General features: G+C 35.0%; 1 protein-coding gene across 1 annotated transcript in view; it reads right to left on the reverse strand.

Moving 5' to 3' along the window:
- The window catches only part of DIAPH3 (diaphanous related formin 3), a 447,621-nt gene that overhangs the window by 345,329 nt on the left and 74,620 nt on the right, over positions 1 to 27,672 (reverse strand). The window contains exon 4 of the mRNA XM_021006402.2: positions 16,040 to 16,144. Coding sequence (XP_020862061.1) covers positions 16,040 to 16,144 — 105 coding nt within the window. The remainder of the gene's footprint in view (positions 1 to 16,039; positions 16,145 to 27,672) is intronic.

Raw genomic sequence — 27,672 nt, forward strand, 5'->3', positions numbered from 1 at the left:
AATCCAGCCTCAGACCAAACACTTGACAGTTACTAGCTGTGTGGCCCTGGGCAAGTCACTTAACCCCAATTGCCTAAAAACAAAAAACAAAACAAAACAAAAGATTATTGTCTGTTTATCCAAGTCAAAACAACAGAAAAGGAATCAGAATTTTTTTTTCAAATGTGAAGATCCAAAAATATATATATATATATTCTACTATGTTAGAACATTACATACAGCTTTTTATTCTTATTTTTAGGTAATTTCCAATTCACAGACGTTGTGCGACATATGTAGAATTTTGCAGTGTAAGAAGTCAAGATCAGATTGTGTGTTGCCTTCCTCAAGCCTACAATGCAGCATGCCATTATGTTAATTCACCAGCAGGAAATGCAATATCTGAAATGCCCATAAGCAGGAAGTCTCCTGGGGCAACTAGTCTATTAACCATTTCACTTCTCCTCTGGTGCATGCATGTTACACATTCCCCAAAGGATGCAATATACCTCCTGGTTACCTCAGAGAGCTCAACTTTAAAAAGTTTAGTCTATTCAACAACTCTTGAGTAATTAAAAAAACTATCTAGCTGTATTAGGAGAAAAGGACAGCAGTCTCCAAACTTTGTTTCATCTTGTACCAGTATCAGTAAAATTGAGCACAAACACTAACTACACATGCGCACATACACACACACACACACACACACACACACATATCTTTTTTTATATTTGCATACTACATCATGTTCACAATAAAATTTATTTAAAAAATTATTATAATGACAAGATAAAGATAAGGAAAAAGCATTTGTGAGTACCAGGCATAGTATCAGGAACTTAGCTAAGCATTTTATAAATATTATCCTACCCTGGAATCAATAGTAAAGGACTGAAGTTTAATGAGTGGCACAATTAGAGATGGGCACTTTAAGAAAATCTGTCAGTCAATAAGCATTATTATTGTGTCAACTATGTACCACCCCCAAACATTTGGGAAAAGAAGAACAGAAAACAGTCCCTGCCCTTGAGGAGCTCACAATCTGATAGATGAAGCAAGAAGCAAACTATATAGAGGATAAATTGGAAATAGGGTAGAAGGCACTAGAAATGAGGGACCAGAAAAGGCTTCCTAGAGAAGGTGGGATTCTAGCTGGGACTTGACGGTAGCCAGGAAAACCAGTAGGTAGAGATGAAATTTCAGGGAAAGCATTCCAGGCATACCGAACAGCCAAAGAGAATAACCAGAGCCTGGATGGAGAGTAGAACAGCAAGGAGGCTAGTGTCAATGGATCGAAAAGTACATTGAGCATATAAAGGATAAAGATGAAAAGGTAGAGTAGGGCAGGGGGAGGAAGGACACATTAAGTTATAAACAGCTTTGAACACCAAACAGAGGATTTTTGTATTTTATCCTGAAAGTGATAAGGAGGAAAGGAAGGACTTTCCGCTTTTCTTCATTATTTCTCTGGAGATTCCTGACTTTTTGTGCCTATGAATTTCATTATTTCTCTTCTAGTCCTATCAAATAATCCTTTGGTGGTTTAATTGGTATGATCCTAAACAAGCAAATTAATTTTAGTAATATTGTTATGTTCATTATATTGGCTGGTCTATTCATAAGCAATCACCATTTTCCAAATTTTTTAGGTCTGTCTTTATTTCCATAAACAATGCGTTAGAGGGGGAGCGGTATATGTTGTATGTATGTGCTCTGGATTTTGCAATAACATTCCTTGAATAACATTCAAGCTTTCATTTTAGGGTTTCTTTCAGGAGGTGATCAGCGGATTCTTTGTTCACATTAACCTCTTGTTCTAATATGCCTGGACAGTACTCTTTAATGACTTTGTTATAACATGATATCCAGTTTCTTTTTTATGTACAAGGATTTCAGTGGTTCAGTTATCTACCACTGATCTCTTTAATGATAATTTGATTAAATGTCTCACTTTTTCTTTAATTTTTAAAAATCTTTTGAATTCATTTTAGTATTTCTTGGGGTTGCACAATGTCATTAACTTTTATTTTGTCCATTCAAACTCCTAAGGAGTCTAGTAATAGATTAATATTTTGTACCTCTTATATTAAGCTGATAATTCATTCCTGAAATCTCTCCCCCAAAGCTCTCATTTCATTTCTAATTTCATTTCTAATATCATTTTTATACTTTTAAAACTCTTGTTTCATTTGATCTATGAATTCTAATTGTTCTTGTGAGAAAACTACTTTTTACTTTGAGATTTTGATCACAGGTGTTTTTAAATAATTTACCCTTCTGAGTTTGTGCCACTAAAGCCCCACTCCTTTACTAAGGAGTCAAGAATCAGTTTTGTTGAGGACTTTTCTGTTAATTTGGGGACTTATTTTTTTTATCTTAGGAGCTAAGTTCTAAATCTCTTCTTCTCCATGGATCTTAAGGTCCTTTCCTTCACCAAAAAGGTCTCCCTTCACTCATGGGAAGTCTTTTCATCTACTAATAAGACCTCTTCCTTTGATCTATGTATGTCTTTTCCTTTGCTCAGGACACCAAAGACAACCCCCCCACCCCAGTCCTGGCCTTAGTTGAAGTCCTTTCCTTGGAAGGATGGATAGTAAAGAAGAAAATACCTTTTTCTTTAATACACAGCTAACCTGGGTTGCCAGTCTCCCCCAGTGGGCCCGTCTTACTTGAGATATGACATAATTTGTTCAATTTTATTGTCAGTTACCATGATCATATATTTTCATTTCATACTGGTCATCTAATTATACTTCAAATTCAAGGGAGGAGAGGAGAGACAAAGGTTTACAATAAAACTGATTAAATATAAAATGTTTCCCTATGTTACCAACCCTTGTTGTTGTTGTTGTTGTTGTTGTTGTTGTTGTTGTTGTTGTTGTTTGCTCTTCATTCTCAAAAAGGACCATGACATCAGGAAGGTAAGGTCATGACTTGCAAGTGAATTGGATTTAAGTGAGGCAGGGCTATGGAAAGTGACCAGCCTCACTCTCTCCTCCTGTGTCACCTGCGTTATTTAACAATATGGTGAAGGATAAAAATCTATTTGTCCTATATGAAAAGTCACAAAATAATTGCCTGATATAGACAGTGATTGGTTTATTATCTCTTTGACTTTATTGATTATACTAAAAAATTGTACTTAAAAAAAAGAATGGGAGAGGGCACTCCACTGGAGGGAAAAAGTGTGTAACAAAATTTCAAAAGTTCACAAAAGATCCAAACATCAGTATTCTCAAATTACATTATCTGATCTATCCTTTCACTAGATACATAATTATTTGTTTTCCATAATTCTAAGCAATTTTCTCAGTCCACAATGCAGCATTTGTGGCCAAACTGAACTCTGAATTCAAAACAACAAAAAACTCATTACAATGTTAGTACTGCAAGCCAATTAGGGACGAAAAGTTTTCAAATAGTCACTGTGGTAAATGGAGTTGCATAGAGATGTCAAACACAACACTTCCAATAGTCTTAAATACTACCCAAACCAATTAAAGTATAATTGGAAAACAGTTGACAAAATAAAAATACAATAAAACATAGGGTTACTATTAAGTTTCCCAGGTCAATATTGAGCCTGTGGGAATCCTTTTACATGGTTTAGTGAATCAATTAGGGAGATGTAAAAGGATTGCCTTAATGCAGTGAGGGCCCAATTGAGATTATGTAATATAAATTTATACATGCAGAATTTTGTGATTTTCCTCCAAATCTATTCAGTAGTACATGAATAAGCCCAAAATGCAAAATACTACAAAGTCGTTAAGGCTTTTGCAGTATTGTTTTGCCTAGAAATGTGATACTCAATAAGTATTTATTAAGTATCTACTACACACCAGGCTCTGTGCTAGGCACTGTAGAGATACAGACAAAATAATTAAAAGGTCCATGCCCTCAAGAAGCTGACATTAAAAGAGAGAAACATGAATATCTATAAGCATATAAAAAATCAATACAAGGTAATTTGGAGAAAGTACTAGCAGCTGGGAGAGATCAAGAAATTCATCTCAAAATGTAATAGCTGTAATCCACACCATCAACAGGATTTTTCTCATATACATAAACCAACTGAATATAATTTTTTCTATATTTTGTTTTATCAAAGTTGTAGGTGTTATAAGATTTTTATTCACAAAGAATCTCAGAGTTGAAAAGGACATCAGAGGCCACATGGACTAACCCACTTGAAACAAAGAATCCCCTCTACTGTAACCCCCAGAAGTTACAACCTAACAACTGAAATGCTCAAAGTACTAGGGAAACCAGCAAGAGACCAGGCAAATTGCTTGCCAAGTCTCCTCTAACGAATCCTCAATAAACGCTTAGCGAACTAAATTTAAAAACTAGAAGGCCACTATCTTGTACATTACCTGAGTCATACTTTTTATCACTATATTATGTTATCATTTCCATCACCTCAAAACAATGCAAACTTCTGGTATATATAAAAATAATTTTTACTTTCCATACACAGTTCATTACCTTCCTCACAAACTACTCACCATTAAATGATGTAACATCCTAAGGAGGAGCCTATCTGATTTAGAAAGGCTCATCATAAGGTTGGCTATAGGATGACAGATTTGGGGGGGGGGGGGCGCGCACCAACAATGTTTGAAGACCATCTCCTAATTTTAGAGGGTTTAGGATTTGTTTAAATGGAAGTTCAGCAAGTTAACTAGGTGGCACAGTGAAAACAGTGCTGTAGCTGAAGCCAAGACCTGAGGTCAAATCATGCCTGAGACAATTAATGCTTGGGTGACCCTTGGCAAGTTATTTAACCTCCTCTGTCTCGGTTCCTCATTTGTAAAATGGAGATAATAATAGCACTCAGGGTTGCTGTGAGCATAAAATCGGATATTTATAAAGTAAAAACTTTAAAACACGTTATTATTACTAGCAAAATTATAGACTCTTAAGTACTGAGCTATACTTTAAATAATGTATCTTAGGATTATCATACTAAAAGAAATAGTATCTCTATTTCAGTTATTGATTTAATAGAGCATATGGTAGTCTTAATGCCTATAACATTTTATGTGTTGCAGAAATTGATGGATTTAATTACTTAATGTCCATGAATCAATCTGAAGTAAACTGAAAATGAACACACCATCCTATCTACTTATTCTTGTTATGGAATTGTTTCAGATTTCATACATTCTCTCCTAATTTACAGCCCAACAGGTAAAATGACTCTAAGAATAAAAAACAGAAAACCCTTTCTTCTTCAGTACTTTATACTCAAGACCACTGATACCAGGAGACAGAGTTCTACCTGCCCTACCCCTATCATGCAGCGTAATCCCTCTGTAGTCTGGCTCTCTCCATGATTACCAATCTAATGGCCTTTTCAGAATCATCTCCTTGACCACTCAGCAACATTTGTCCCTGTGGATCACTTTTTCTTCCCAGAAGCTCTCTTCTCTCTTGGTTTCTGTCTAACTGCTGCTTTCCAATCTCCTTTGCAATTCCATTTTCTATGCCATACCCACCGACTCTGGGTGCACTTCAAGGCTCTGTCTGCCCTGAGCCTTCTCTTTTCTCAATATACTCATTGATTAACTTGGTCAGCTCTCATGGGTTCATTTCTACCATTTCTAGCCATAAAAAACCCATATCAACATATCCAGCTCTATTCTCTGCTGGACTCCAGTCTTGAATCATCTACTGTTAATAGACATTTCCAATATCCTAAAGGTATACCAAATTCATCATATCCAAAAAAGAATTCTTTAATTTTCCCTCAAACACACCAGACTATTGAACATTCTGTTAATCGCTAAGGGGCATCACCCTACTATACTTCCAGCCACCTAAGTTTATAACCTCAGCATAGGCCACAATTCATCCCTCTCACCCCACATATCTAATCACTTGCCAAATTTTGTGCTTTCAATTTCCTTAACATCTCTCACATATGTCTTCTTCCCATTTCCACAAGACTGCCCTGGTTAAGGCCTTCATCATCTCTCCCCTAGACTATTATTATGGTCTCCTATTTGTTCTCCCTGACTCAAATATCTACCTACTGTAATGCATCCTTGACATAGCTGCCAAAATGATTTTCCTTAAGCATGGGAAGAGGCAGCTAGGTGGCTCAGTGGACAAAAATCTGGACCTGGAGTCAGAAAAATTCATCTTTTTGAGTTCAAATCTGTCCTCAGATACTTACTGTGTGATCCTGGGCAAGTCACTTAACCTTGTTTGCCTCAGTTCCTCATCTGTAAAATGAGCTAGAGAAGGAAATGACAAACCACTCCAGTATCTTTGACGAGAAAACCCCAAATGGGATCACAAAGTGTCAGACATGACTGAAAAACAACCAAACAATACCAAAGCATAGGAAAGACTCTGACCATGTCACTCCCACCTTCCACTCCATTTCATTTTCTATTACTCCAGTGACTACCTCTAACCCTAAGGATCAAATATAAAGTCCTCTATTTGGTATTTAATGCTCTTCAATGCTTTAATGCTCTATTTGGTATTTATTGCTCTTTTAACCTCTGTAAGAGAAGCAATACTCTCCACATATTTCAAAGTCCAGGTGTAATGGCCCATTTGCTGTTCTTCACATATTCTGCTCCATTTTCCATTATTAAGCTTTTGCATTCTCTTAGAATCTTGAAATCTCTAATTTCTTTCAAGAGCAATCTTCTGCATGAAGTCCTCCTCCACCCACTCACCCTTGCCCAGATACTAGGAACTGTTCTCCCTCTCAAAACTGACTTGTATTCATTTTTTATCCAAGCAACATATACTTTTAAATATATATGTTGTCTTTCCCTTTAGAAGGTAAAAATGACTTCCTGCAGGTCAGGGATGGTTTCACTTTTGTCTTTCTGTCCCTGGCAGCAAGCATAATGCCTGGAAAATAGCATTCAATAAATGCTTCTTATTTGATCCATAAAAAGTTTATAATTTGGCCCAAGCAATTTACTATTTTGTGCTTTCACATTGTCCCAGCACCAAATATTTTCCAAGCAATTTTAATTTTAGAAAAATATTAATACAAATTATTATTTTCCACAAAAGTGGAAAACTTATCTAGAAAGCAAATTAAGGTAATAATCATTCAAATCCTATTTCAATTACTTTACACTGAAACTCTACTACAGGCATAAGATGTACAAAATATCTTAAAATTCAAAGTGTTACAGGTAATTTCATAAGGTGTCACATGGCACATTCCATTTTTCTAAACAATTTTTAAGTTATAAAAATATCAAGCATCCATGAACTACATTTACATGGAATATTTCACTACAATTTAAGAAAAATAAATTTTATATTCTAATCACATAAACTAAATTCTGTGCTCATCAGGCCTCCTTAATTGCACCAACATCTGCAATCAATTTAAGTTCTTTAAGTTAGTCTTCATAAGGCTTCAAGTGATTTCATGCTGTGATAGATTTAACACACATTAATTTATAGACACACACAAGCAGATGAGACAGTTTTCAGAGGAGAGAGTGATAGGGGAAAGTAGAGTCAGACTTTACTAACTGTAAAAAGAAGAAAGGACATGATTTACTTTACATATCTTGCTGACAGAAAAGTGTAAAGATGGTATCCATACATAAACAGACTGTAGAAATTAGAGATTAAAACCAGCAGGGAAGCACTAGTATTTTATTTAAATTTATTTTCAAGTCATAGAACATTAGCATGTTTTGGTGAAAGTTTAGACTGAATTAAGCAAGTAAACACTCCAGATATCAGTTAAGAATATCATATAACAAAATTTCATTCTATTCACATATTATCCTTTTCATAGCATGCTAATTATAAAGTTAAATGAACTTTTTTTTCTTTATAATTGAGGGGGAATGAAGATAGGATGCAGTAGTAAAAGCGGCACTGAACCAGTACTGGGAATCAGAACACATCCATTCGTAATGCCTGCCAGATGTCTTGGGAAGTCACATGACTTCTCTGCATCTCACTGTTTCCTTTTGTGTAAGAAGGTCTTATGTATGGTAATCTCTAATTTCTCTTCCAACTCTAAAAAAAATCCCTTAACCTCTTCGGATCTCACTTTGAAGACTATAATAAAGACAATACAATCAGTAGTACCTAACTCAAAGAATTATTGACGATCAAATGGAAAGATATAAGTACAATGTTTTACAAACCATAATTATAACAATTCTGATGATCTAAATTAATATAGGAGTCTACCTGTGAAGAAGCTATCATTTCAGCCAACCTAAGAAACTCATTGGGGAAAGTGGTTCAACAATGCAAAGATTATGAGACTGTAACTTAATACATAAATTCTACGGAGTTGCCCAGGTTAAAAAGAGCGTAAGTAACTTGACTAGGTTCAAATATGTAGTGTCAAAAAAAAAGATTTAAAATACTATTTATAAAATATTTTAATATTTGTTTATAAAATACTTAAAATTGGAAAATAAAATTAATTTTAATTCATTTAGAAGAGCTGAAATGTTTCTACCTGACCTCAAAATGGGGTCACAAAGAGTCAGACACAATTGAAATGATTCAAGAAAAAAAAAAGGATCTTATTTGATAAAAATTTAAAATAGTACTGGTTTTGCTTTCTGACTTTTTTGCCTTTAAAATTCAAATTATTTCACAGAATGTTATTTGCTTAGACCAATTCACAAGAATATACAAGTCATCAACCCACGCTCCAGATCAAGGAAGGCTTCTCAGGAAAAGCTAGAATTTGAAGAGACTTTTCCATCAGGGAATAAGAAGGATTTTGTAGATGGAAGATGGGAAAAATTCTAGTGTAACTGCCAACAGGAAATAAAAATTAATAATACCTGCAGTATTTAAAAAGAGACAGATACAATATCATGACCTCGAGAAATATTATAGTAGAAAAAATAGAGAAATCTTTCTCATGATGGCTGAGTGAGAGGAAGAAAAGTCCAGCTCTTATAAAACTATTCTAACAAGAATTTTTTTAAAAAATACCAAACCAAGAAATTATTTTAAAACCCAAGAAGTATAGCAAGAGCACTGTGGCAGGCCACATCAGCACACAATCAAAAGTCTGGGGCCATTAGGAAAAGGATCCAGACAAAAACGCCTGCCTGGAAGCACCACCTATGGAAACCTACTATGGACAATCAGTAAGATTAGAAAATTTAGAGCACAAAGCTGTATGCTAGATTCATGGGACATAAAAGCACAGACCAGAAATTTATTCAACTCCTGAAGCCTGTAGCTTTGTCAGAATCCAAACTAAGACTCATATACCTCTTTCTAGGATGGGGAAGAACAATGACCAGGGCACACTTGGCACCAAATTACCTAATATAGAGAGCCAGAATACAGAGAGACTCACCTAGATCACCATTAGTGCAAACAGTGAGCAAGCACTTCTGACATTCTTAAAGAATAGTGAAGACATCAAACAATAACAAATCAGTATCAAGGAAGGCCTCATTATTCTCTTCATAAGTACACAGAGCCTGATTTTGACACAAAGTGAAATGTAGGAAGGAAGGCTAGAAAAATGAGTAAACAGAAGAAAAGACCAATGGTAAGGAAATACTATGAAGCCAGGGACATTCAAGGAACAAATTCCAGTAATTCCAGATAATAAATAAGCAAAGGCTCAAAGAAATTCATCAGTGTGCCATAAGCTATACTTAAGTTCCTGAAGAAATGAAAACAAAGGTTTTTGAATGATCATAAGAGATGAGAGCTCTAGAGGAAAAAAAATTAAGAAAGGAAACAAGTGTGCTAGTATAGAGAACTGGAAGAATAAATAATAGCTTCAAAAAGGAAATGGAAAAAATTGCCTAAGTAACAGAGTCCTTGGCTGTTAGATTATACAAAATAGAGATCAATTACTCTTGAGATAATTAAAAATATTTGAATACAATCAAAACACCGAAAAAGAAGCTTTAATAAAAGATATTTCCTATCACAAACAAGTAATGTAGAAAATGGATGAGGGAGAAAAAAAATCTAAGACTCACTATACTACCTGAAAACCTCAATCATTTAAAAAAAAAAAGCCTAACTACCATGTTTTTAAAAATCATGAAAACTGACCAAACTTATTAGAAATGGAAGACAAAACGAATATAGACTCTATCAACCACTTCCTGCAAGAAACCATAAAATGAAAATTCCCAGGAATGTAAATAGGCAAAATCCAAAGGTTCCAGGAGGTCAAGAAAAAAAAAAAAGCAGCCTCAAAGACTTCAGTCACCAAGGAGCAACAGTCAGAATCACGTAAGACTTGGCAGCTTAGAAGTACAGCTTGGAATATGATATCCCAGAAGATAAAAGACAAAAGTTCAAAATCAAGAATATAATCTTACACAAGGAAAAGTGGACTTTTAATTAAAGAACTTCCAAGTATTCTTGATGAAGATACCACAGATGAGTAGATATTTTGAAATGAAAACACAGTAGTGAAGAGAAACTAAGAAAGGCAAATACTTTCAACAATTAAAAGGGCCTATATAATGATTATGTATTTATATCCCTGCAGAAAGAGTATATACTGATTCATTATTGATAGAACTGAGATTATAGTCCATAAAATATTAACTCATTTCTATCCTTTTCTTTCCTTTCACTACTCTTCATCACCCTTTCAGTTTGTTGATGATGTTCCAAGGTTCACAAATGGGATTTTTTTTTATTAAGTCTAGTCTTGTGGTAGAAGTATGAAAAACATGTTTTCATTTCTTCATTTTCTGGCTAACTGTACTGTTAACCTTACTTGTTTCTTTTGTTTGATGAGTTTACCTGTAAAAGTGCCTTGCTCACTTTTAACTTCTTTTGAAGAAATGTCTCAGTCTTTTGCTTTTGCCTCAAATGCTTAAAAATAATTAACTTGAGTTCAATTTTAGATATGTTATTTTAGGTATGGTGACAAAATTCCTTTGCTTTTGGAGGAATATAAATCTCTCCTTTGAGTTCTCATAACTAAACAGCATTCTGTACCACTGATGAGTAAGTCTTTCTCCATTTTCATAAAATATTTGCTATTGAAATAGAAAATCTAGTTGGATCAAGATGTTTCTAGGTTATTCAAACTTGAGGTTTCCTCTCTGGCAATGTCCTAGGGACTCTATTGATCTGCCTTATCTCCTGTATTTCCAATATTTCAAGACAATTTTCTCAAATGATTGCCTGAAGTAAGATATCAAAACTCTTATTGTGTTTTGCTGGAATATAAAATTCTTAAGTTTATATCACTGCATTCTATCTTGAATATAAAATGCCTTGCCTTTTAGGTTTTGTGGGTTTCTCCATTTTGTCTTTTAACTTAATTCAATTAATTTTCTTTCCACCTCTATATTTCTGAGATCGAAACCTGTGATTTTCTTTTTTCAGGCACAGCTGTTTCATTGTTTCAGACAATTCATTGTTTAATCTAAATTTTCTAATCTTGTCATTTGTCTAATTCATTCCTTATTTGGGACCTCCAATTTCCACCCTTGTTTCCATCTTTAACCTTTCAACCATTCTTAAATTCTATTGGTTCATTATTTTGGGAATTCAGTAAGAACTTGCTCTACTATTTTACCATGCCCCAGGAATTTCATTGCATCCTTAGTATTTGTTCATTATATTGGTTCCTTGTCTCATATGTTTACCTATGTTTTCCTTTTTTTTATACATAAGTTTCTTGGCTAGTTTATTTGGAACGATCTTCCTATCAAGAGTTTTCTTATCCCTTTGTGTTGCTTGTTATTGTTCCTTTAGTGTAATTAAACACCACTTATCTTCCACTCTGATAGATATAAGTATGATTAACCTACAATTTTTCACTTCACCAACTTATTTAAAGGTTCTATCCTCAATCTTTTTACATTTGTTTCTTTTACTTTATTTGGTACCTGTATTTTTGAGGAAGCAGTGTAGGTGACAGATTTATACCATATTTCTCACTTGTTATTTTAACTGCCTGAGGCCCATCCCTTCTACCCTTTCCCCTCCTGAATCACCAGCTTTCCTGAAACCACAGGGAAAATAGTAAATTAAAGGATAGCAAGGGTCTGGCTAAGTGAATCACTGGTGGGACAAGATTCTTCAGTGACATGATAGATATATGCACATGCCTCAAAATCATGTCAGCTTCTGAAAAGGACTTGGCACATAGGTTGTGTATAAGTGAGGTAAATATGTAGTATAAGAGTAAGTCTGCTATATAATGCTACCTTCATTCCTCTTTTATTCTATAGATTTTCATTATATCCTTTCTCTTCTTCTAATTTTTATTATATTATTTGGCCTCAGAGCAAAAGAATGGATATACTACTGAAGGAACTGAATTTCATCAAGTACTATATTTTCATTATACAAAAGTGAGTCATAGCTAAATAGAAGGAAAGCTCACAGGTTTTTCCTTAGAAAGGCAAATAAAAGAGTTAGCAGAGTTGATTCCATTGCATGTCCAAAGTCAAGAAGAAACATGATTTAATAGGCTATTTGGTCACCTTTTATTGCCATTTTCATAAAAAGCAGTTGGAAAAAGTCCCTCATGAAAATAACTGCAATTTTTCTGCCAACATTAGTTGCAGAGAATTGAGGTAAATGAACATATATTCTGACCTTCTGTGACATTCATAAAAAGATGCATATAGGTGAGAATGGAAAAAATTTGTTTCGGGATTTACAAAGCACTTTATACATGATCCCCAAAACCCTGTGAGTTGGGTGCTATTACTATCTCCATTTTACAAATGAGTAAAGTGAGGCTGACAGACAAGATTCAAATTAATATATTTCTGATTTCAAGTCTAACACTCTACCCAGCTGCTTTTACAGCTAAAATTTTCAAAGAGTTCATAAAATCTATCATATTTAGACATTAACGTCAAGATCTCAAAGAAACTTGAAATAGAAATGGCATTGAAGAAAACAAAAATGGGAAAAGCAAGTGGGATAGACTAAGTACACAGAGAAAAGATCCCTGCTGTAAGTAACACAATAAAAATATTAGTACTTACTGATCCACACTCCAGCCATACTAACCTGGAGGAAGAGCTGGAGTACTGTTTTACCCTCATTGCCACTTTAAGACTCTTCCCATTTACCCCCATTATTCAGTAAACTCTCCTCCATTAAAGTTTACATTATGAAAAATTTTCCACCCTGTTCTGATTATAATGGCTATGGTATACCAGTCCCCAGGTCAATCTCCCTCTTTTCTCAAGGAATTCAACACCTAGGTCATTGTCTTCCTCTCCTCCCTTCCTCCTGTCCTAATACTATCACACTTCAATATTCATATCTATGCTCACTAAAACTCCCTAATTTTCCAATTTCTGAGTATCCTCAACTCCCATAACCTACTCTTTACAAATACAAATACAAAAGTGAGACAGTCCCTGTTCTAAAAGAGTCCACATTCTATTATTTTTCATTTGATTGCATCTATAGGAGGTTTCAGCTGACAACTTAGATGGAAAGGTCCCATTTTTTAAAGTGTTTAAAGTGCAGCAGCAAAACACATATTAATTCACCTTCTTTAATGTCATTTCCATTAATAAAATCAAATCAGTTTCTAATGTAGAATCATTTGATAGTATTAAGGACTTTGGTGTTGAGAACTTTACTTACTAAGTCTTCAAAAGCTGTGACTGCTGAAGATATGGGGAACTATGGCACCTACAGAGAAAGTTGCCAGGCTGCATCTCTACAAGTGTTAGTGTTGGGAGTCAGGGGAGGATGGTGTACAGTGGTTTGGGGGTGTTCCTGTTCCCAGGGTCACTCTAGAAGCAATTTCTATGCACAAACATGGAGGTGACGCATCTGGTATGATGGCAAGATCAAGAGTATGAATATTTTTGTGTGTGTCTGAGGCGGGATGGTGGGAGTAGTTCATGAGAATAAATAAGTTGAGAAACTAGGAAGCTAGAGTATTTGAGGGAGTATCAGTACCTATGTTCAAGTATAAGGGCAGGAGTTGAAGGGAGGGAACGAGCAGCCAGTAATGAAAAGGGGGTCAGAGAGGTCAGGTTTTAGTAACACCCAAAAGATGGAGGGAGTTGGAAAAGAAAAAATTTAAGATGAAAAGCAAACCTATTGCCAATGGAGCAGGAATCCCAGAGATCATAGTTGAAAGGGTGAGCAGCTTTGGTATGAGACATTAGAGGTAAGGGAGGGTAGGGAATGTCAAAGATAATAGAGATAAGGAATGAGACAATGGCGTTTGAATGATGATCTACAGAGATTCAGAATCACTGAGATGGGGATGATCAGTGGGGACTTTGTTAATCAACAAGAAAAAAATTTTAGAGACATTTTCAATGTCAATAGACTATGACCTCAAGATGGATTCCTTTCAAAGCCTAGGGAAGTAAGAACTTGGAAGAAGGAAAAGTGACACTCTCCTTCTCCAAGGCAGGAGACCAGGCTAGAAACTAGATGGACTGGTACTGAGGGAGATACTATTATGATATAATGACACTTTTTCTTCCACAAGAGGCTAGAGGTCAGGCAAGAGAGAGACAAAAGCAGGGTGCCTTAGCATCATGTTGTGCTTATCTCCTGCCTGACCTCTAGGAAGTCACTGAATAGTAGTGTCTCTGTTATTATGTCTTCTAAGAATCTTCCATGACATTGATGTATGAAAGAGAAACACTGTTTTGAAATTTAAAGTGGCATTTTGCTCTAAGAAATAAAATCCTTAGAGCACCAGCCCTGAATTCAAGAGTACCTGAGTTCAAATCTGGCCTCAGACACATAACACTTACTAGCTGTGTGACCCTGGGCAAGTCACTTAGATCCATTGCCTAGCAAAAAAAAAAAAAAAGAAAGAAAGAAAGAAAGAAAATCCTTCCTCATAATCAGCAATAAAGACAATGTGATCTCATATTCTTTACATCTTTCAGTCAGCTACTAAATAATAAAGAAGTGATCCACTGTTGAATATCATTTGTAAAGTCCTGCTTATTCCCTACTAGTATTTTCAACAAAGATGCCCTTAATATATGTATAGATGGCTCACATAAAGATGTTTTTTATAAATGGGAGGGCAGGAATGTAGGCTCATAGCTGCTGATTTCTTCCTAATCACCTATTTTGGTATAAAAGATTTTTTTTACCATCTTCAATATCTTTCCCTCCTTCAGATATTTTGTAAATTGACCACTCAAGACTCTTATAAATAATTCTGTCTTCTCCAGCATAGATGCTCTTTATAATACATTTCCAACTCCCTTATAAGTAAATCTAAAACTGTGATGGTAAATGTTCAAATATAATGGTACCAATGTCTTTAATGATCAAAACAGTCTTTTATGGTAATCTTTCCATATTGCATGTTCCTTCCATATTCATAAAATGAACTTGAGATAGTCCTGAGTTCCATCTCTTGCCAAGCCTTCTTGAAATCGTTTTTTTCCTCCATTACTTCTCTCTGCTTTATGAGTTGATACCATTTGTAACCACACACTATGCTTCATTGTAAGAATTTACAAAGACACTTGTATTCACTGTTGCTTTTGACTGAGATCTCTTTACACTTGGCAAGTAAGTCAAATATTCATTGACTAAGGTTTTTCTATTATTGTTGTTGCTAATAACAGCAACAGCTTATATTTATATCATACCTGAGGCTTTACAAAACCCTTTCTTTATAAGTACTCAGTTAAGTAGGTAGTGAAACATTATTATTTTACATTATGAGTATTAATATTGATAAATATTTTCATTTTACTATTGATATCCTATTTCTTTGAAAATTATCATACTTTTGCCTAAATAGAGCTAAAAGATGTGCACAGCACTATTTCAAATATGCTAACAACGACAGACTCCTTAGGAGAGATAGGAACATAATGATAAATCTCTTAGATGTGCTTAGAAAAATAACTATCTCAGGTAAGAATTAAGTTAAAATAGTTTCTGCTATTAATCCAAACAATGTTGAAATTGTATTTATCTCACTACCATTTTTGTACTGTTAACTGTATTTTCACAAAACACCTAAGATTAGAGGTGCTCACAAACTATAGCACTACTTGAAGGTAAAAATCTGTTCTCTTTTTTTCATCTATGGTCAAACATAAAAGGCATCACTCAATTCTACAGTTTTACTCACCACCTTAGAAGCAGTATTCATGTATTGCATCACCATTTCTTTTTTGACACTAAAGTCCTTTTCCCGCAATGGTGCCTTTTTATCTTCATTTAAATTCATATCTTCCTGGAAAACACAATTAAAAAGCTTATTTTATAATCTATATAGAGGAGCAATTCTGCATAAATTTTGTGCTAAAATCAATAATTTGTGACTAAAAACGGCATTAATTGGTTTGAAATGATTTGCAGGCTACTATCTGGTGTTTAGACAAGGAGTATGAGGGTAAGGGAAAAGGGTTCTATGGTAATCTGGACCCATTTTTCTGTGGCATATTTAACTGTAAAAATTTTCTTATACCTTATCATTAAAAGGCAATCAAGGAAAATTAACCACAGTAATCTCAAGGCTAGATATCATCACTGCCTTTCACGGTATACCTTTATGATCAGTTTTAAAACTTATAACCACTTAAAATATTTGGAACTGAATTAGTATATTCCACAAATGCTTCATTGCTATTAACAAAAATTTGCTACTAAATGAGTTATTGTTTTCTATCATATCCTGTAATATTTTATTTGTATTCGAGTACTACAAAATGTAACATACGAATTGCAATCATTACTCTAGAACTGGATGGTACACCTCAGATACTATATGATCCAAACTCTTCATTTTACAAATGAGGGAACTGAGGTCCAGAAAGGTTACCTGCTCAAAGTTGGTTTTGAACCCAGGTCCACTCACCTCAGAGTCAACGCTCTTTCCACTGCCTCATAATAGATTCACCATTTTAAAATAAAATAGTCATAAACAGGGTGTCCACTGCTGTGAACATGGTATTGCACAAGTGTTCACTTGAAGACCATTGAATATATTTCAAGTAGAATCATCATCAAAATATTTACGGAAGATAGGTTGGCACAGACAACCTCACTAATAACAAGGAAAAGCTGATGATACAAGAATAGAAAGGTAAAAGAAGGCTATTGGCTCAACTGCATTAATATCTCAAGTCTTGGTCCTACTTCATTTATGATCTATAATGAGAAACATTTAAGTGTACAGAAGTCTACATCTACTTAGATACCAATCCATCATGACAAGTACTCTAAATGGCTTCCACAGCTCAGTAGGTAGGATGTCTTCTAAATTCTGCATCAGCACTATATTCACTAGACATTCTTGTTCATGGCATTAGCTGTTCAATTTTTGGCAGCCAACCCCTTGAAACATGCCCAAGTCAAAAATCTCTTCATTTTGCCTTTCTATAGATCCCAGGCATTCCTATACATTTAATTGCTATCACAAGCATGCTGCTTTCACTTGGAAAGAAGAATTCTCTGAGGTTACAGCAAATTTCAAGTTACAATTAAAAAGAGCAAAACATTAGAAATAATTCATGGATGTTGGAGCATAAATCAAAATAATATCTCAACATGAGTTATGTTTAAAATAAAAATTATTGCCTTCTCTGTAAGGCATCAGAAAAAAAAAAGAATTATCTCTAGTTATTATAAATAGAAGTCTTTCCTAGATCATTGAAACCTAGTACTAACACAGCAAGATTTGTCCTGAACTAAGGCATAAAATGATGTGACATTTAAGGTGGTTGGTGTCAAGAGTTAGAATTTGAATTCAAGTCCTCCATCTCCAAAGCTAGTGTTCCTTCCACTATACCACAAATTGACAAAGTATTTTGTCATTCATTTCACAGCAACAAGAAACACCAATTCATAATGCACTTAAGTCATCTTATTACAGGGTCCATGTTAAGTATTTGAAAAAAGATGACCATGAAAACAATTGCACCTTATACATCAGCCAATATTTCTGGGGATGAGGAGGCATAGTTGTTTTACAAAGAACTCAGTAAGACCTCCAAAATTAAATCAATATACAATTTAATACTCAATGACTTCAATATGTAGGGGGGAAATGATGAAAAGTATGTTGGGAAACATGGCTCTCTAGGAAAAAAAAAAAGATGACAACCCCAAAGACAGTAGATTATATAATCCACATGGCCATATATTTTCTTGAAGAAAAGAGTCAAGGGAGGAGGTGTTTGGTGTGGTTAGCATACTATCAAAAAAAAATTAAATTAATTATATTTTACCAGCTAAGAAATGACTATTTGCTGCTGCAGAAGCATAACTATATGAGATCTGTAGAAACATCTAGCATTAAGGCCTCAGGTGTATTATAATTTTTCTAAAAAATATTATAACAGTGTGCTAGTCCAAAAGAGCCAAGTTCATTACTGACTGGAGAGTGAGATAGGTGGGAAGGATGAGGTAGAATTTGACTTGGGCATTAAAGGATAGGAAAATCAAAAAGGTAAAGGGAAGAAAGAGCTGACAATTGCCAGTATTAGGAACAATGTGAACACAAGCATGGAAATATACACAACACATAACAGAAGTACACTTAAGTGCATGAAAAGAAAAAATATGAACTAAGACTGGAAATTTAGGGTGGCAGATTTTAAAGGACCTCAAAAACTAAGGCTATGGAAATGAACCTGACTAGCAATAGAGAATAACTGAACACTTATAAGCAGGAAAATGGCATCACTACCAAATCTATATAAGGAAGAGTAGAGGCAGTATAATCAATGTTCGGCAAAAAAGAAATCGTAGGGGTGGGGAAAACCAGTTAAGAGAATAGTACAAAACTGTACTAGGATGGCAACAGTGGGAGTAGAGAAGAGCAAATAGATGCAAGAGATGTTAAAGAGGTAAAATGAACATTTGCTAAAAACTTGGACACGAGAGCAAAAAAAGGTAACATTAAAGAAAACATAATTTTGACCATAGGAACAACAGGAAGTAAAGATTTTTTTAAAAAAAGAAAAGAAAATGCCTGAAAGCAAAAAGGAGACTAAATTGATAGAAGAGATAAGTTCATTTTTGAGGTAAAACGTTGAAGGTCCCTTCCAGTTCTAAACTGATGGTGGCAAATTGGTCGATCCCACATTATTTAAATTGATAACCCTAAGTTGAATTTGAGGTATCCAGGGGATATACATATGTATACATGTTCTACAGGAAATTAGAAAGAAAGAGCTACAAGTCATCTTTATAGAAGTAAACTAAAGTCATGGAAGTCAGAGCAAAAAGGTCCAAAAAAAATTCTGAAAAAATAGAAAAGGAACATCTTTAAAACACCCACTTTTAAAGAGTTGGGAAAAAGAGAGAGACGAACAAAGGATAAAGAGGTGAGAGGAAAATAAGAAGAGTGTGCTCTCTTTGAAGCATAAGGAGAAAAAAATACCTACAATGAGGCAGGAGTCAACGGCATCAAATCCTGTTGTGTCAAATTAGTAGTCAAGGAGAATGAAAATTGAAAAAAGAGAGCTCAGAATTTAAATAGGAGGAGATGACAGAATCACAAACTAAGAGCTTGAAGAGACCCCTAAATCTCAGATTTCCTCATTTTATAAGTATGGAAATAGAAGCTCCAAGATTTTGAATGATTTGCCCACAAAATGTGTAGCAGAGCCATAATTTGAAGAAAGTCCTCTGATTCCAAATCCCAGATTCATTCCAGATCACTGGTGACTTGGGAGGAATTTAAACAGAGATAAGGAGATACCAAATTGAAAGTAGAAAATTTGGTGGTAAAAGCGTTGGTGCACCAGGAGCAGAAAAATTTTGGTCACCTATTATGTGACAGGTAATATGCCTGGGGACTATACTGGATACAACTCAGACAGAACACAATCACTATCTTCAAGGAATTAACTATCTAATAGCACAAATAAATGTCATACACAGAAATCTACAGTATTCCTTAAATGAAAAGATCAATCTTGGCTGCCTACTCACTTAGATATTTGGTCTAAAATTTGATTTATGACACTCTGAAGAGGATATTAACATGGTTCTATTAAAGTTAAATTAATATCTCATATATGAACATTTTGATTAAACTTATTCATACAACAACTTTTCAGCATTTTACTTTGGCATGGTTTTTACATTGGGAAATTGAGAGTTCCAACATGAAGAAGTAATTTTCCTTTTTAATTACTTTTTAATTAAAAACTATGCAAAAAATTAGATTACTATGCTGCTTCACAATCTGATTGGCACCAGGGATGTAGATTTCAAAAACTGAGAAGACTTTACTAGAGACAGTTTTTTTAAAAAATTCAACACAGAAGGAATAAATATAGCTCTGCCTCCAAAAAAGAATCACATTTAATACTCAAAGTATATAACATTCATAAGAAATAATCTTGCAATATAATATAATATGAACAGAATATAGGGAAGACTGAAAATTCCTAATAAGACGTTGCTCTACATAAAGAAAATCCAAATCAAACTGAGAATAACTGAAATAGCAAAAGGAAAAAAAACTTTTCACTTTTTTTACCCCCTCACCCCGAAAAAATAAAAAATGAAATAAATGCTAAAAGAATCTAAGCACCATGTAGAATTAAATCCCCCATTTCTGGACAAAGATTTATATTCACAAAGATCTTCAGCCATGCTAATAGGCAAAACCTAGGAAAATAAGTAGTTTACAATAATTTGTTCTACATATTGCCTCACAGACAATACAAAGAGATACCAGAGGCCCTGCAACTAGGTGGCATAACTGGATAGATGGAAGGGCTTAAAGTCAGTTAAGACCTTAGTTCAAATCCTGCAAAGTAGCAGACTTATCATGATTCGTTCTCCTTTATTATGGCTCAATACCCACCTCCTGTTCTTCTGTTCCTTGTTATCTGGAGCTCTAGCATGCAAAATAAAATTCTTTTTTATTTGCTATCTCTCTCCACATTATCATGCCTAGATATGTCTTACAGCTTTTCATGATCTGAAGCATCCTGTGCCATTACATATATTGATCCATATGGAAATCTGTAATATTGTGAAAGTCTCAGTCTTGTTACAAGAATGAGAGATGACAAATAAGTATTGTCTTGAGTTTTGAACATGAGTGCTGTCTTGGTACTCATGAAATGTAAAAAGATCTATAAGGAAAGAAGGAAACAAGCACTTTTTAAATGATTACTCCGTGCAAAGCACTGCACCAAGTGTTATCTCCTAACAAATATCATAAAAAAACTCATAACAAATATAACAAATGTTATCTCATCTCACAATAATCCTAGGAGGTGGGTGTGTTATTATCCCCTACTTTTATAGTTGACGAAACTGCAGCAGACAGAGGATAAATGACTTGCCTGGGGTCACACATCTAGTGAATATCTGTGACTAGATTTGAACTCATGTTTTCCTGACTCCAAACCCAGTGCTCTATCCATTGTGCCACCTAGCTGCTTTAGGTAAATATGCATCTAACACATCAATTTGGCTTTTTAATCAAATATGAAGATAAATATTAAGTAAAATTTAATTCTTAAAAAATTTTTATAAGCGTAATATAGGAGGCATTGCATAACAGCGATCTTTTTTGAATGGGGGGAGGTGGTTTTTAGAAAACTACAGGGGCAATGGAACACTGTATTAAAACAAGGCCTCTGCCCCCATCTTCACTTTAATTCTTTTGTTTCTCTCTCACTTTCTTCACCCCCCAAAAACAAAATATTTATTAATCACCTACTGCTTCCTAAGTTCAGTGTTGGACAAAATTTAAATAAGAATCACTCACTAGTATATGAATATAATGGAATACTATCATGCTATATGAAATGATGAGGAAGCAGACTTCAGAAAAACCTGGAGAGACTTGTATGGACTGATGCTGAGTGAACTGAGCAGAACCAGGAGAAGGTTGTACACAGTAATAGCCACGTTGTGCAATGAACGACTAAATGCTATCCACACCCAGTGAAAGAACTACGGAAATTGAATGCAGACTGAAGCATACTATTTGTTTTTTTTTCTTCTTCTGTTTTGTTTTGTTTCTTCTTTCTTGTGGTTCCTCCTATTGGTTCTAAGCCTTCTTTACAACATGACTAATGTGAAAATATGTTTAATAGGAATGTATATGTAGAACCTATATCAGATTGAACACTGTCCTAGGGAGGAAGGTGGTGAGAGACGGGGATAAAATTTAAAAATCAAATGCTTATGGAAGTGTTTGTTGAAAACCAAAAATAAATAATTTTTTTTAAAAAAGGAAGCACTCACAAAGCTTAATTACTTATGGATATAGGGTTTATAATATGCCACAAAACCTACATTATTCCAAGGAAGGTTTTCTCCAATAGACAAATGGTCAAACGAGAGGAACAGAGCTTTCAAAAGAGGTAAAACAAGTTATCAATAACCAGATGAAAAAATGCTCCAAATCATTAATAATAAATGCAAATTAAAAGAACTCACAAATATCAGCCTGACAAAAATGCTAAAGTTGTTGGAGGGTCTATGGGAAGACAGACACAATTCATGGTCTATGGAGCTGTGAATCAGTTCAAACTTTCAGGAAAGCAATTTAACACTGTATAAAAAAATTTATTATAATGTGATTTTTTTTTGGTTAGACAATGGGGTTAGGTGACTTGCCCAGGGTCACACAGCAAGAAAGTGTTATGTGTCTGATGCCAGATTTGACCTCAGGTTCTCCGGAATCCAGGGCCAGTGCTCTATCCACTGCGCCACCTAGATGGCTCCAATAATGTGATTTTTAACATAGCAATAGCACTACTATGAATATACCTCCAAAGAAGTCAAATGTTCACATTTTTTAAAAATTTAGGGAAGCAATTTTTGTTGCAGCAAATAACCCAATAACCCAGACTATAGAATCTAGCAGTGGCTATCAATTAAGGAATGACTGGACTATTTAGGAGATGTTAATGAAATATTGATATACAAATGATGAAAAGGTGGATTCAGAGAATCATAAGAATATCTGCATGCAGAGTAAAGTAAGCAGAATCAAGAGAATAATTTATACAAGGACAACAGAATCATAAAGGAAAACCATGTAGAAAGTCTTAAGAACGCCAATCAAAGCCTCCAAACAAAACACTCTTGATGGCTAAGAAGTGGAATTAGAGAAGATGTAAATCAATTAGGGAATGATTACACAAGCTGTGGTATATTATTGTGATAGAATAGTATTGTGCTACAAGAAATGACAAGCAGAATGATTTCAGAAAAACCAGGAAAGACTTATATGAACTGATGCAAAGTAAAGTGAGCAGAACCAGGAAAATGTTGTACACAATAACAGCAATATTGTACAATAAAAAACTATGAATGACTTCACTATTCTCAGCGATACGATGATCCCAGACAATCCCAAAGGACTAATGATGAAGCATACTGCATACTATCTTCCTCCAGGGAAAGAACTAATACTATCTGAATACAGACAGAAGTATGCTATTTTTTTTCTTTCTTTCTTTGTCTTGTAAAAAATAACTAACATGGAAATGTTTTACACGACTGCACATGTAGTATAAACTACATCAGATTGCTTACTGTCTCAGGGATAGTAGGGACAGAGACGTAGAATTTGGAACTCAACTCTTTTTTAAGCGTTTAAAAATTGTTATAACATGTAATTGGGGGAAAAATAAAATAGATTTAAAAAAATGAAACACTCTTCCCTCTCCTTGGCAAAAAGCTGATCAACTAGGGATGCTAAAGATGTCCATTTTCAGATACAGTCAATATGGAATTTTTTTTTAACTTTCTTCATATATTTGTACATATACACAGAAAAGCTTCTCCTGAGGATTTGGACTGAGGGGGTGGAGAGTGAGAAGGAAGTAATAGTGATTTTAAAAGGGGAGGGGGAGGAAAAGTATTAATGAATCATTCAAAAAATTCAGAAAAGAGAATAGAATGAAGTTCAGAAGAGAATATAGAGAAATGGGATGTTTTTTTTTTTAACTCTGTAATAAGTTTTGTGATTTGGAGCCGTGATTTCATCCATGGAGAGAACTTTTGGTGAAATACCTCTACTTACTAATTTAGGTAAGTACCTAATTTCCAACTTACAGTCTTAGAGAGTTTCCAGGAGTACTAAACGATCTGCTATCCTAGCTGTCTATTTTGTTACTTTTATGATAAAATTAATATTCACATAAAAAACTTTATCAAAAAGCTTCTGCTTCATATACAATACTTTTTTCTGTTCTTGGCATATAAAATATTCATGTGTATTGATGTTTGATAATTTTGTAAAAAAAAAGAAAGAAAAGAAAAGAAAACTTAAAGAAATGAAAAAATAATGATACCACACTGAAGATAAACTTTTTCCTAGTCAACCAGATTTCTGATACAAACCTTCTTCAGAAATAATTGCTGGGGCAGAGCCAAGATGGTGGAATGAATGTAGTGACTTGCTTGAGCTCTCCCCCAAACCCCTTGAAATACTTGTAAAAAATAACTAAACAAATTCTAGAGCAGCAGAACCTACAAAAAAGACAAAGAGACACAAGTTTCCAGCCCAAGACAACCTGAATAGTTGACAGGAAAGGTCTGTTGTGCCGAGCTGGGAGAGAAGCACATTTCAGCATAGGTCGTGCTGGCAAAGACAGAGAGAGCAGTACCCATGACACAGAATCACAGGCAGCTGTGTTGGTCTCCAGACTTCTCAACCCACAAACACCAAAGATAATTTAGAAAGCTAGTGGGAAAGGTCTGTCAGACTTGGGTGAAAGGAGAGCAGTCTAGTCCTGGCCCTAGCGGAGCCCTGGGGAACCAGCCACAGCAGCAGCAGTGGCTGCTTCTGGAGCTCTCAGCCCACAGACAGTGGAGGGATCAAGCAGCTGATCAGCTAGTGGTTGCAGGGATCTCTTTGCTGGCATTGAGGCAGGGTTCTTTTGCTTTGCCCAAGCTTGGATCTGGGTCACAGCCCTGGGTGGTAGTCCTGCAGTGAGGATGAGTGCTGGCCAAGCAAAGTTTCTGGTGGTAGTGGAGAGAGAATCCTCCTCACAGTTCCAAGGCACAAAAGAGTGCTTGTGGTCACTCACAGACCAGAGTACAGGCCAGGAAAATAGTAAACACCTCACCTTTGATCTCACCACCTGCAAAGAACTGAAAATTTACAGGGGGGTGCGGTTTTCTATTTTTTCTCTGAAAACCACTACACAAAACCCCTGAAGTTTGGGACAATACACCCTCCACACTGAAAAAAGAGTTCTACCTTAACAGAGTTAAAAAAAAAGTCAAGTAATTAGCTGGGAACATGAGCAAAGAGCAGGAAAAAAACTCAAATTATAGAATCTTACTTTGGTGACAAAGAAGATCAAAACAGATAACCAGAAGAAGACAACAAAGTCAAAGCTCCTACATCCAAAGCCTCCAAGAAAAACATGCACTGGTCTCAGGCCATGGAAGAGCTCAAAAAGGATTTTGAAAAGCAAGTAAGAGAAGTAGAGGAAAAATTGGGAAGAGAAGAGGGAGTGATGCAAGAAAATCATGAAAAACAATTCAACAGCTTGCTAAAGGAGACCCAAAAAAATACTGAAGAAAATAACACCCTAAAAAATAAACTAACCCAAACTGCAAAAGAGGTCCAAAGAGCCAATGAGGGGAAGAATGTCTTAAAAAGCAGAATTTTCCAAATGAAAAAGGAGATCCAAAATCCTAAAGAAAATCATTCCTCAGGGCAGCTATGTGGCCAGTGGATAGAGTACCAGCCATGGAGTCATGAGCACCTGAGTTCAAATCTGCTCTCAGATACTTAACACTTACCAGTTGTGTGACCTTGGGCAAGTCACTTAACCCCAATTGCCTCAACCAAAAAAAGAAAGAAAGAAAGAAAGAAAGAAAGAAAGAAAGAAAGAAAGAAAGAAAGAAAGAAAGAAAGAAAGAAAGGAAGGAAGGAAGGAAGGAGAGAGAGAGAGAGAGAGAGAGAAAGAGAGAGAGAGAGAGAAAGAAAGAAAGAAAGAAAGAAAGAAAGAAAGAAAGAAAGAGAGAGAGAGAGAGAGAGAAAGAAAGAAAGAAAGAAAGAAAGAAAGAAAGAAAGAGAGAGAGAGAGAGAGAGAGAGAGAAAGAAGAGAGAGAGAGAGAGAGAGAGAAAGAAAGAAAGAAAGAAAGAAAGAAAGAAAGAAAGAAAGAAAGAAAGAAAGAAAGAAAGAAAGAAAGAAAAGCATTCCTTAAAAATTAGAATGGAGCAAATGGAAGCTAATATCTCATTGGAAAAATGACTGATCTGGAAAGTAGATCCAGGAGAGATATCTTAAAAATTACTGGACTACCTGAAAGTCATGATCAAAAAAAGAACCTAGACATCATCTTTCAAGAAATTATCAAGGAAAATTGTCCTGATATTCCAGAACCAGAGCATAAAATAGAAACTGAAAGAATCCACTGATCACCTCCTGAAAGAGATCCCAAAAAGAAAACTCCTAGGAATATTATAGACAATTTCCAGAGTTCCCAGGTCAAGGGAAAAATATTGCAAGCAGCCAGAAAAAAATAATTCAAGTACTGTGGAAATACAATCAGGATAATACAAGATTTAGCAGGTACTACATTAAGGGACCACAGGGCTTGAAATATAATATTCCAGAGGGCAAAGGAAATAGGATTAAAACTAAGAATCACCTACCCAGCAAAACTGAGTATAATCCTTCAGGGGGAAAAAAAATGGATATTCAATGAAATAGAGGACTTTCAAGCATTCTTGATGAAAAAACCAGAGATGAATAAAAAATTTGACTTTCAAATACAAGACACAAGAGAAGCATGAAAAGGTAAACAGGAAAGAGAAATCATAAGGGACTTATTAAAGTTGAACTGTTTACATTCCTATGTGGAAAGATTATATTTGTAACTTATGAGAACTTTCTCAGTGGTAGGGTAATTGTATGGAAGATAGATAGATAGACAGACAGACAGACAGACAGAGGGCACAGGGTGAATTGAATATGAAGGGAAGGTATCTAAAAAAAATTAAGGGGTGAAAGACGATTGTACTAGAAGAGGGAGAAAGGGAGAGGAAGAATGGGGTAAATTATCTCATGTAAAAGAGGCAAGAAAAAGCTTTTACAGTGGGGAGGGCGGTGAGAGGGAATGAATGAATCTTACTCTCATCGGATTTGGCTTAAGGAGGGAATAACATACACACTCAACTGGGTTTGGAAATCTATCTTCCCTACAGGAAGGACAGATTGGGGAGGAGGCAATCCGAAGCAATCACTTTTGAGGAGGGACAGGGTCAAAGGAGAGAATAGAATAAACAAGAGGCAGTATAGGATGGAGGGAAATATAGTCAGTCTTTCACAACATGACTATTATGGAAGTGCTTTGCATGACTACACATGTATAACCTATATCAAATAGTTTGCCTTCTCAATGAGGGTGGGTGGGGAAAGAGGAAGGGATAGAATTTGAAACTCAAAGTTTTCAAATTCTTTCTACGTGCAACTGGGAAATAAGATATATAGGCAATGAATACAGAAATCTATCCTGCCCTTCAGGAAAATAGAAGGGGAAGGGGATAAGAGAAAGTGTGGAGGTGGTGATAGAAGAGAGGGAAGACTGGGGAAGAGGTATTTGGAATGCGGTGGGGGAGGGGAGAGATGGGAACAAAAATTGGAACTCAAAATCTTGTGGAAATGAAAGTTGAAGACTAAAAATAAATTAATTAACAATAAAAAAGAAATAATTGATAACTATTTGATACATAAAATGTTAATATGTTTTATTATAATATGCACATAAGAAAGATAACAGGAAGACTAAAATTTGGAATAACTTTTGACAAAA

This window comes from Phascolarctos cinereus, unplaced genomic scaffold (assembly GCF_003287225.1).
Source record: "Phascolarctos cinereus isolate Bilbo 61053 unplaced genomic scaffold, phaCin_HiC Scaffold_7;HRSCAF=346, whole genome shotgun sequence".
NCBI lineage: Eukaryota > Metazoa > Chordata > Mammalia > Diprotodontia > Phascolarctidae > Phascolarctos > Phascolarctos cinereus.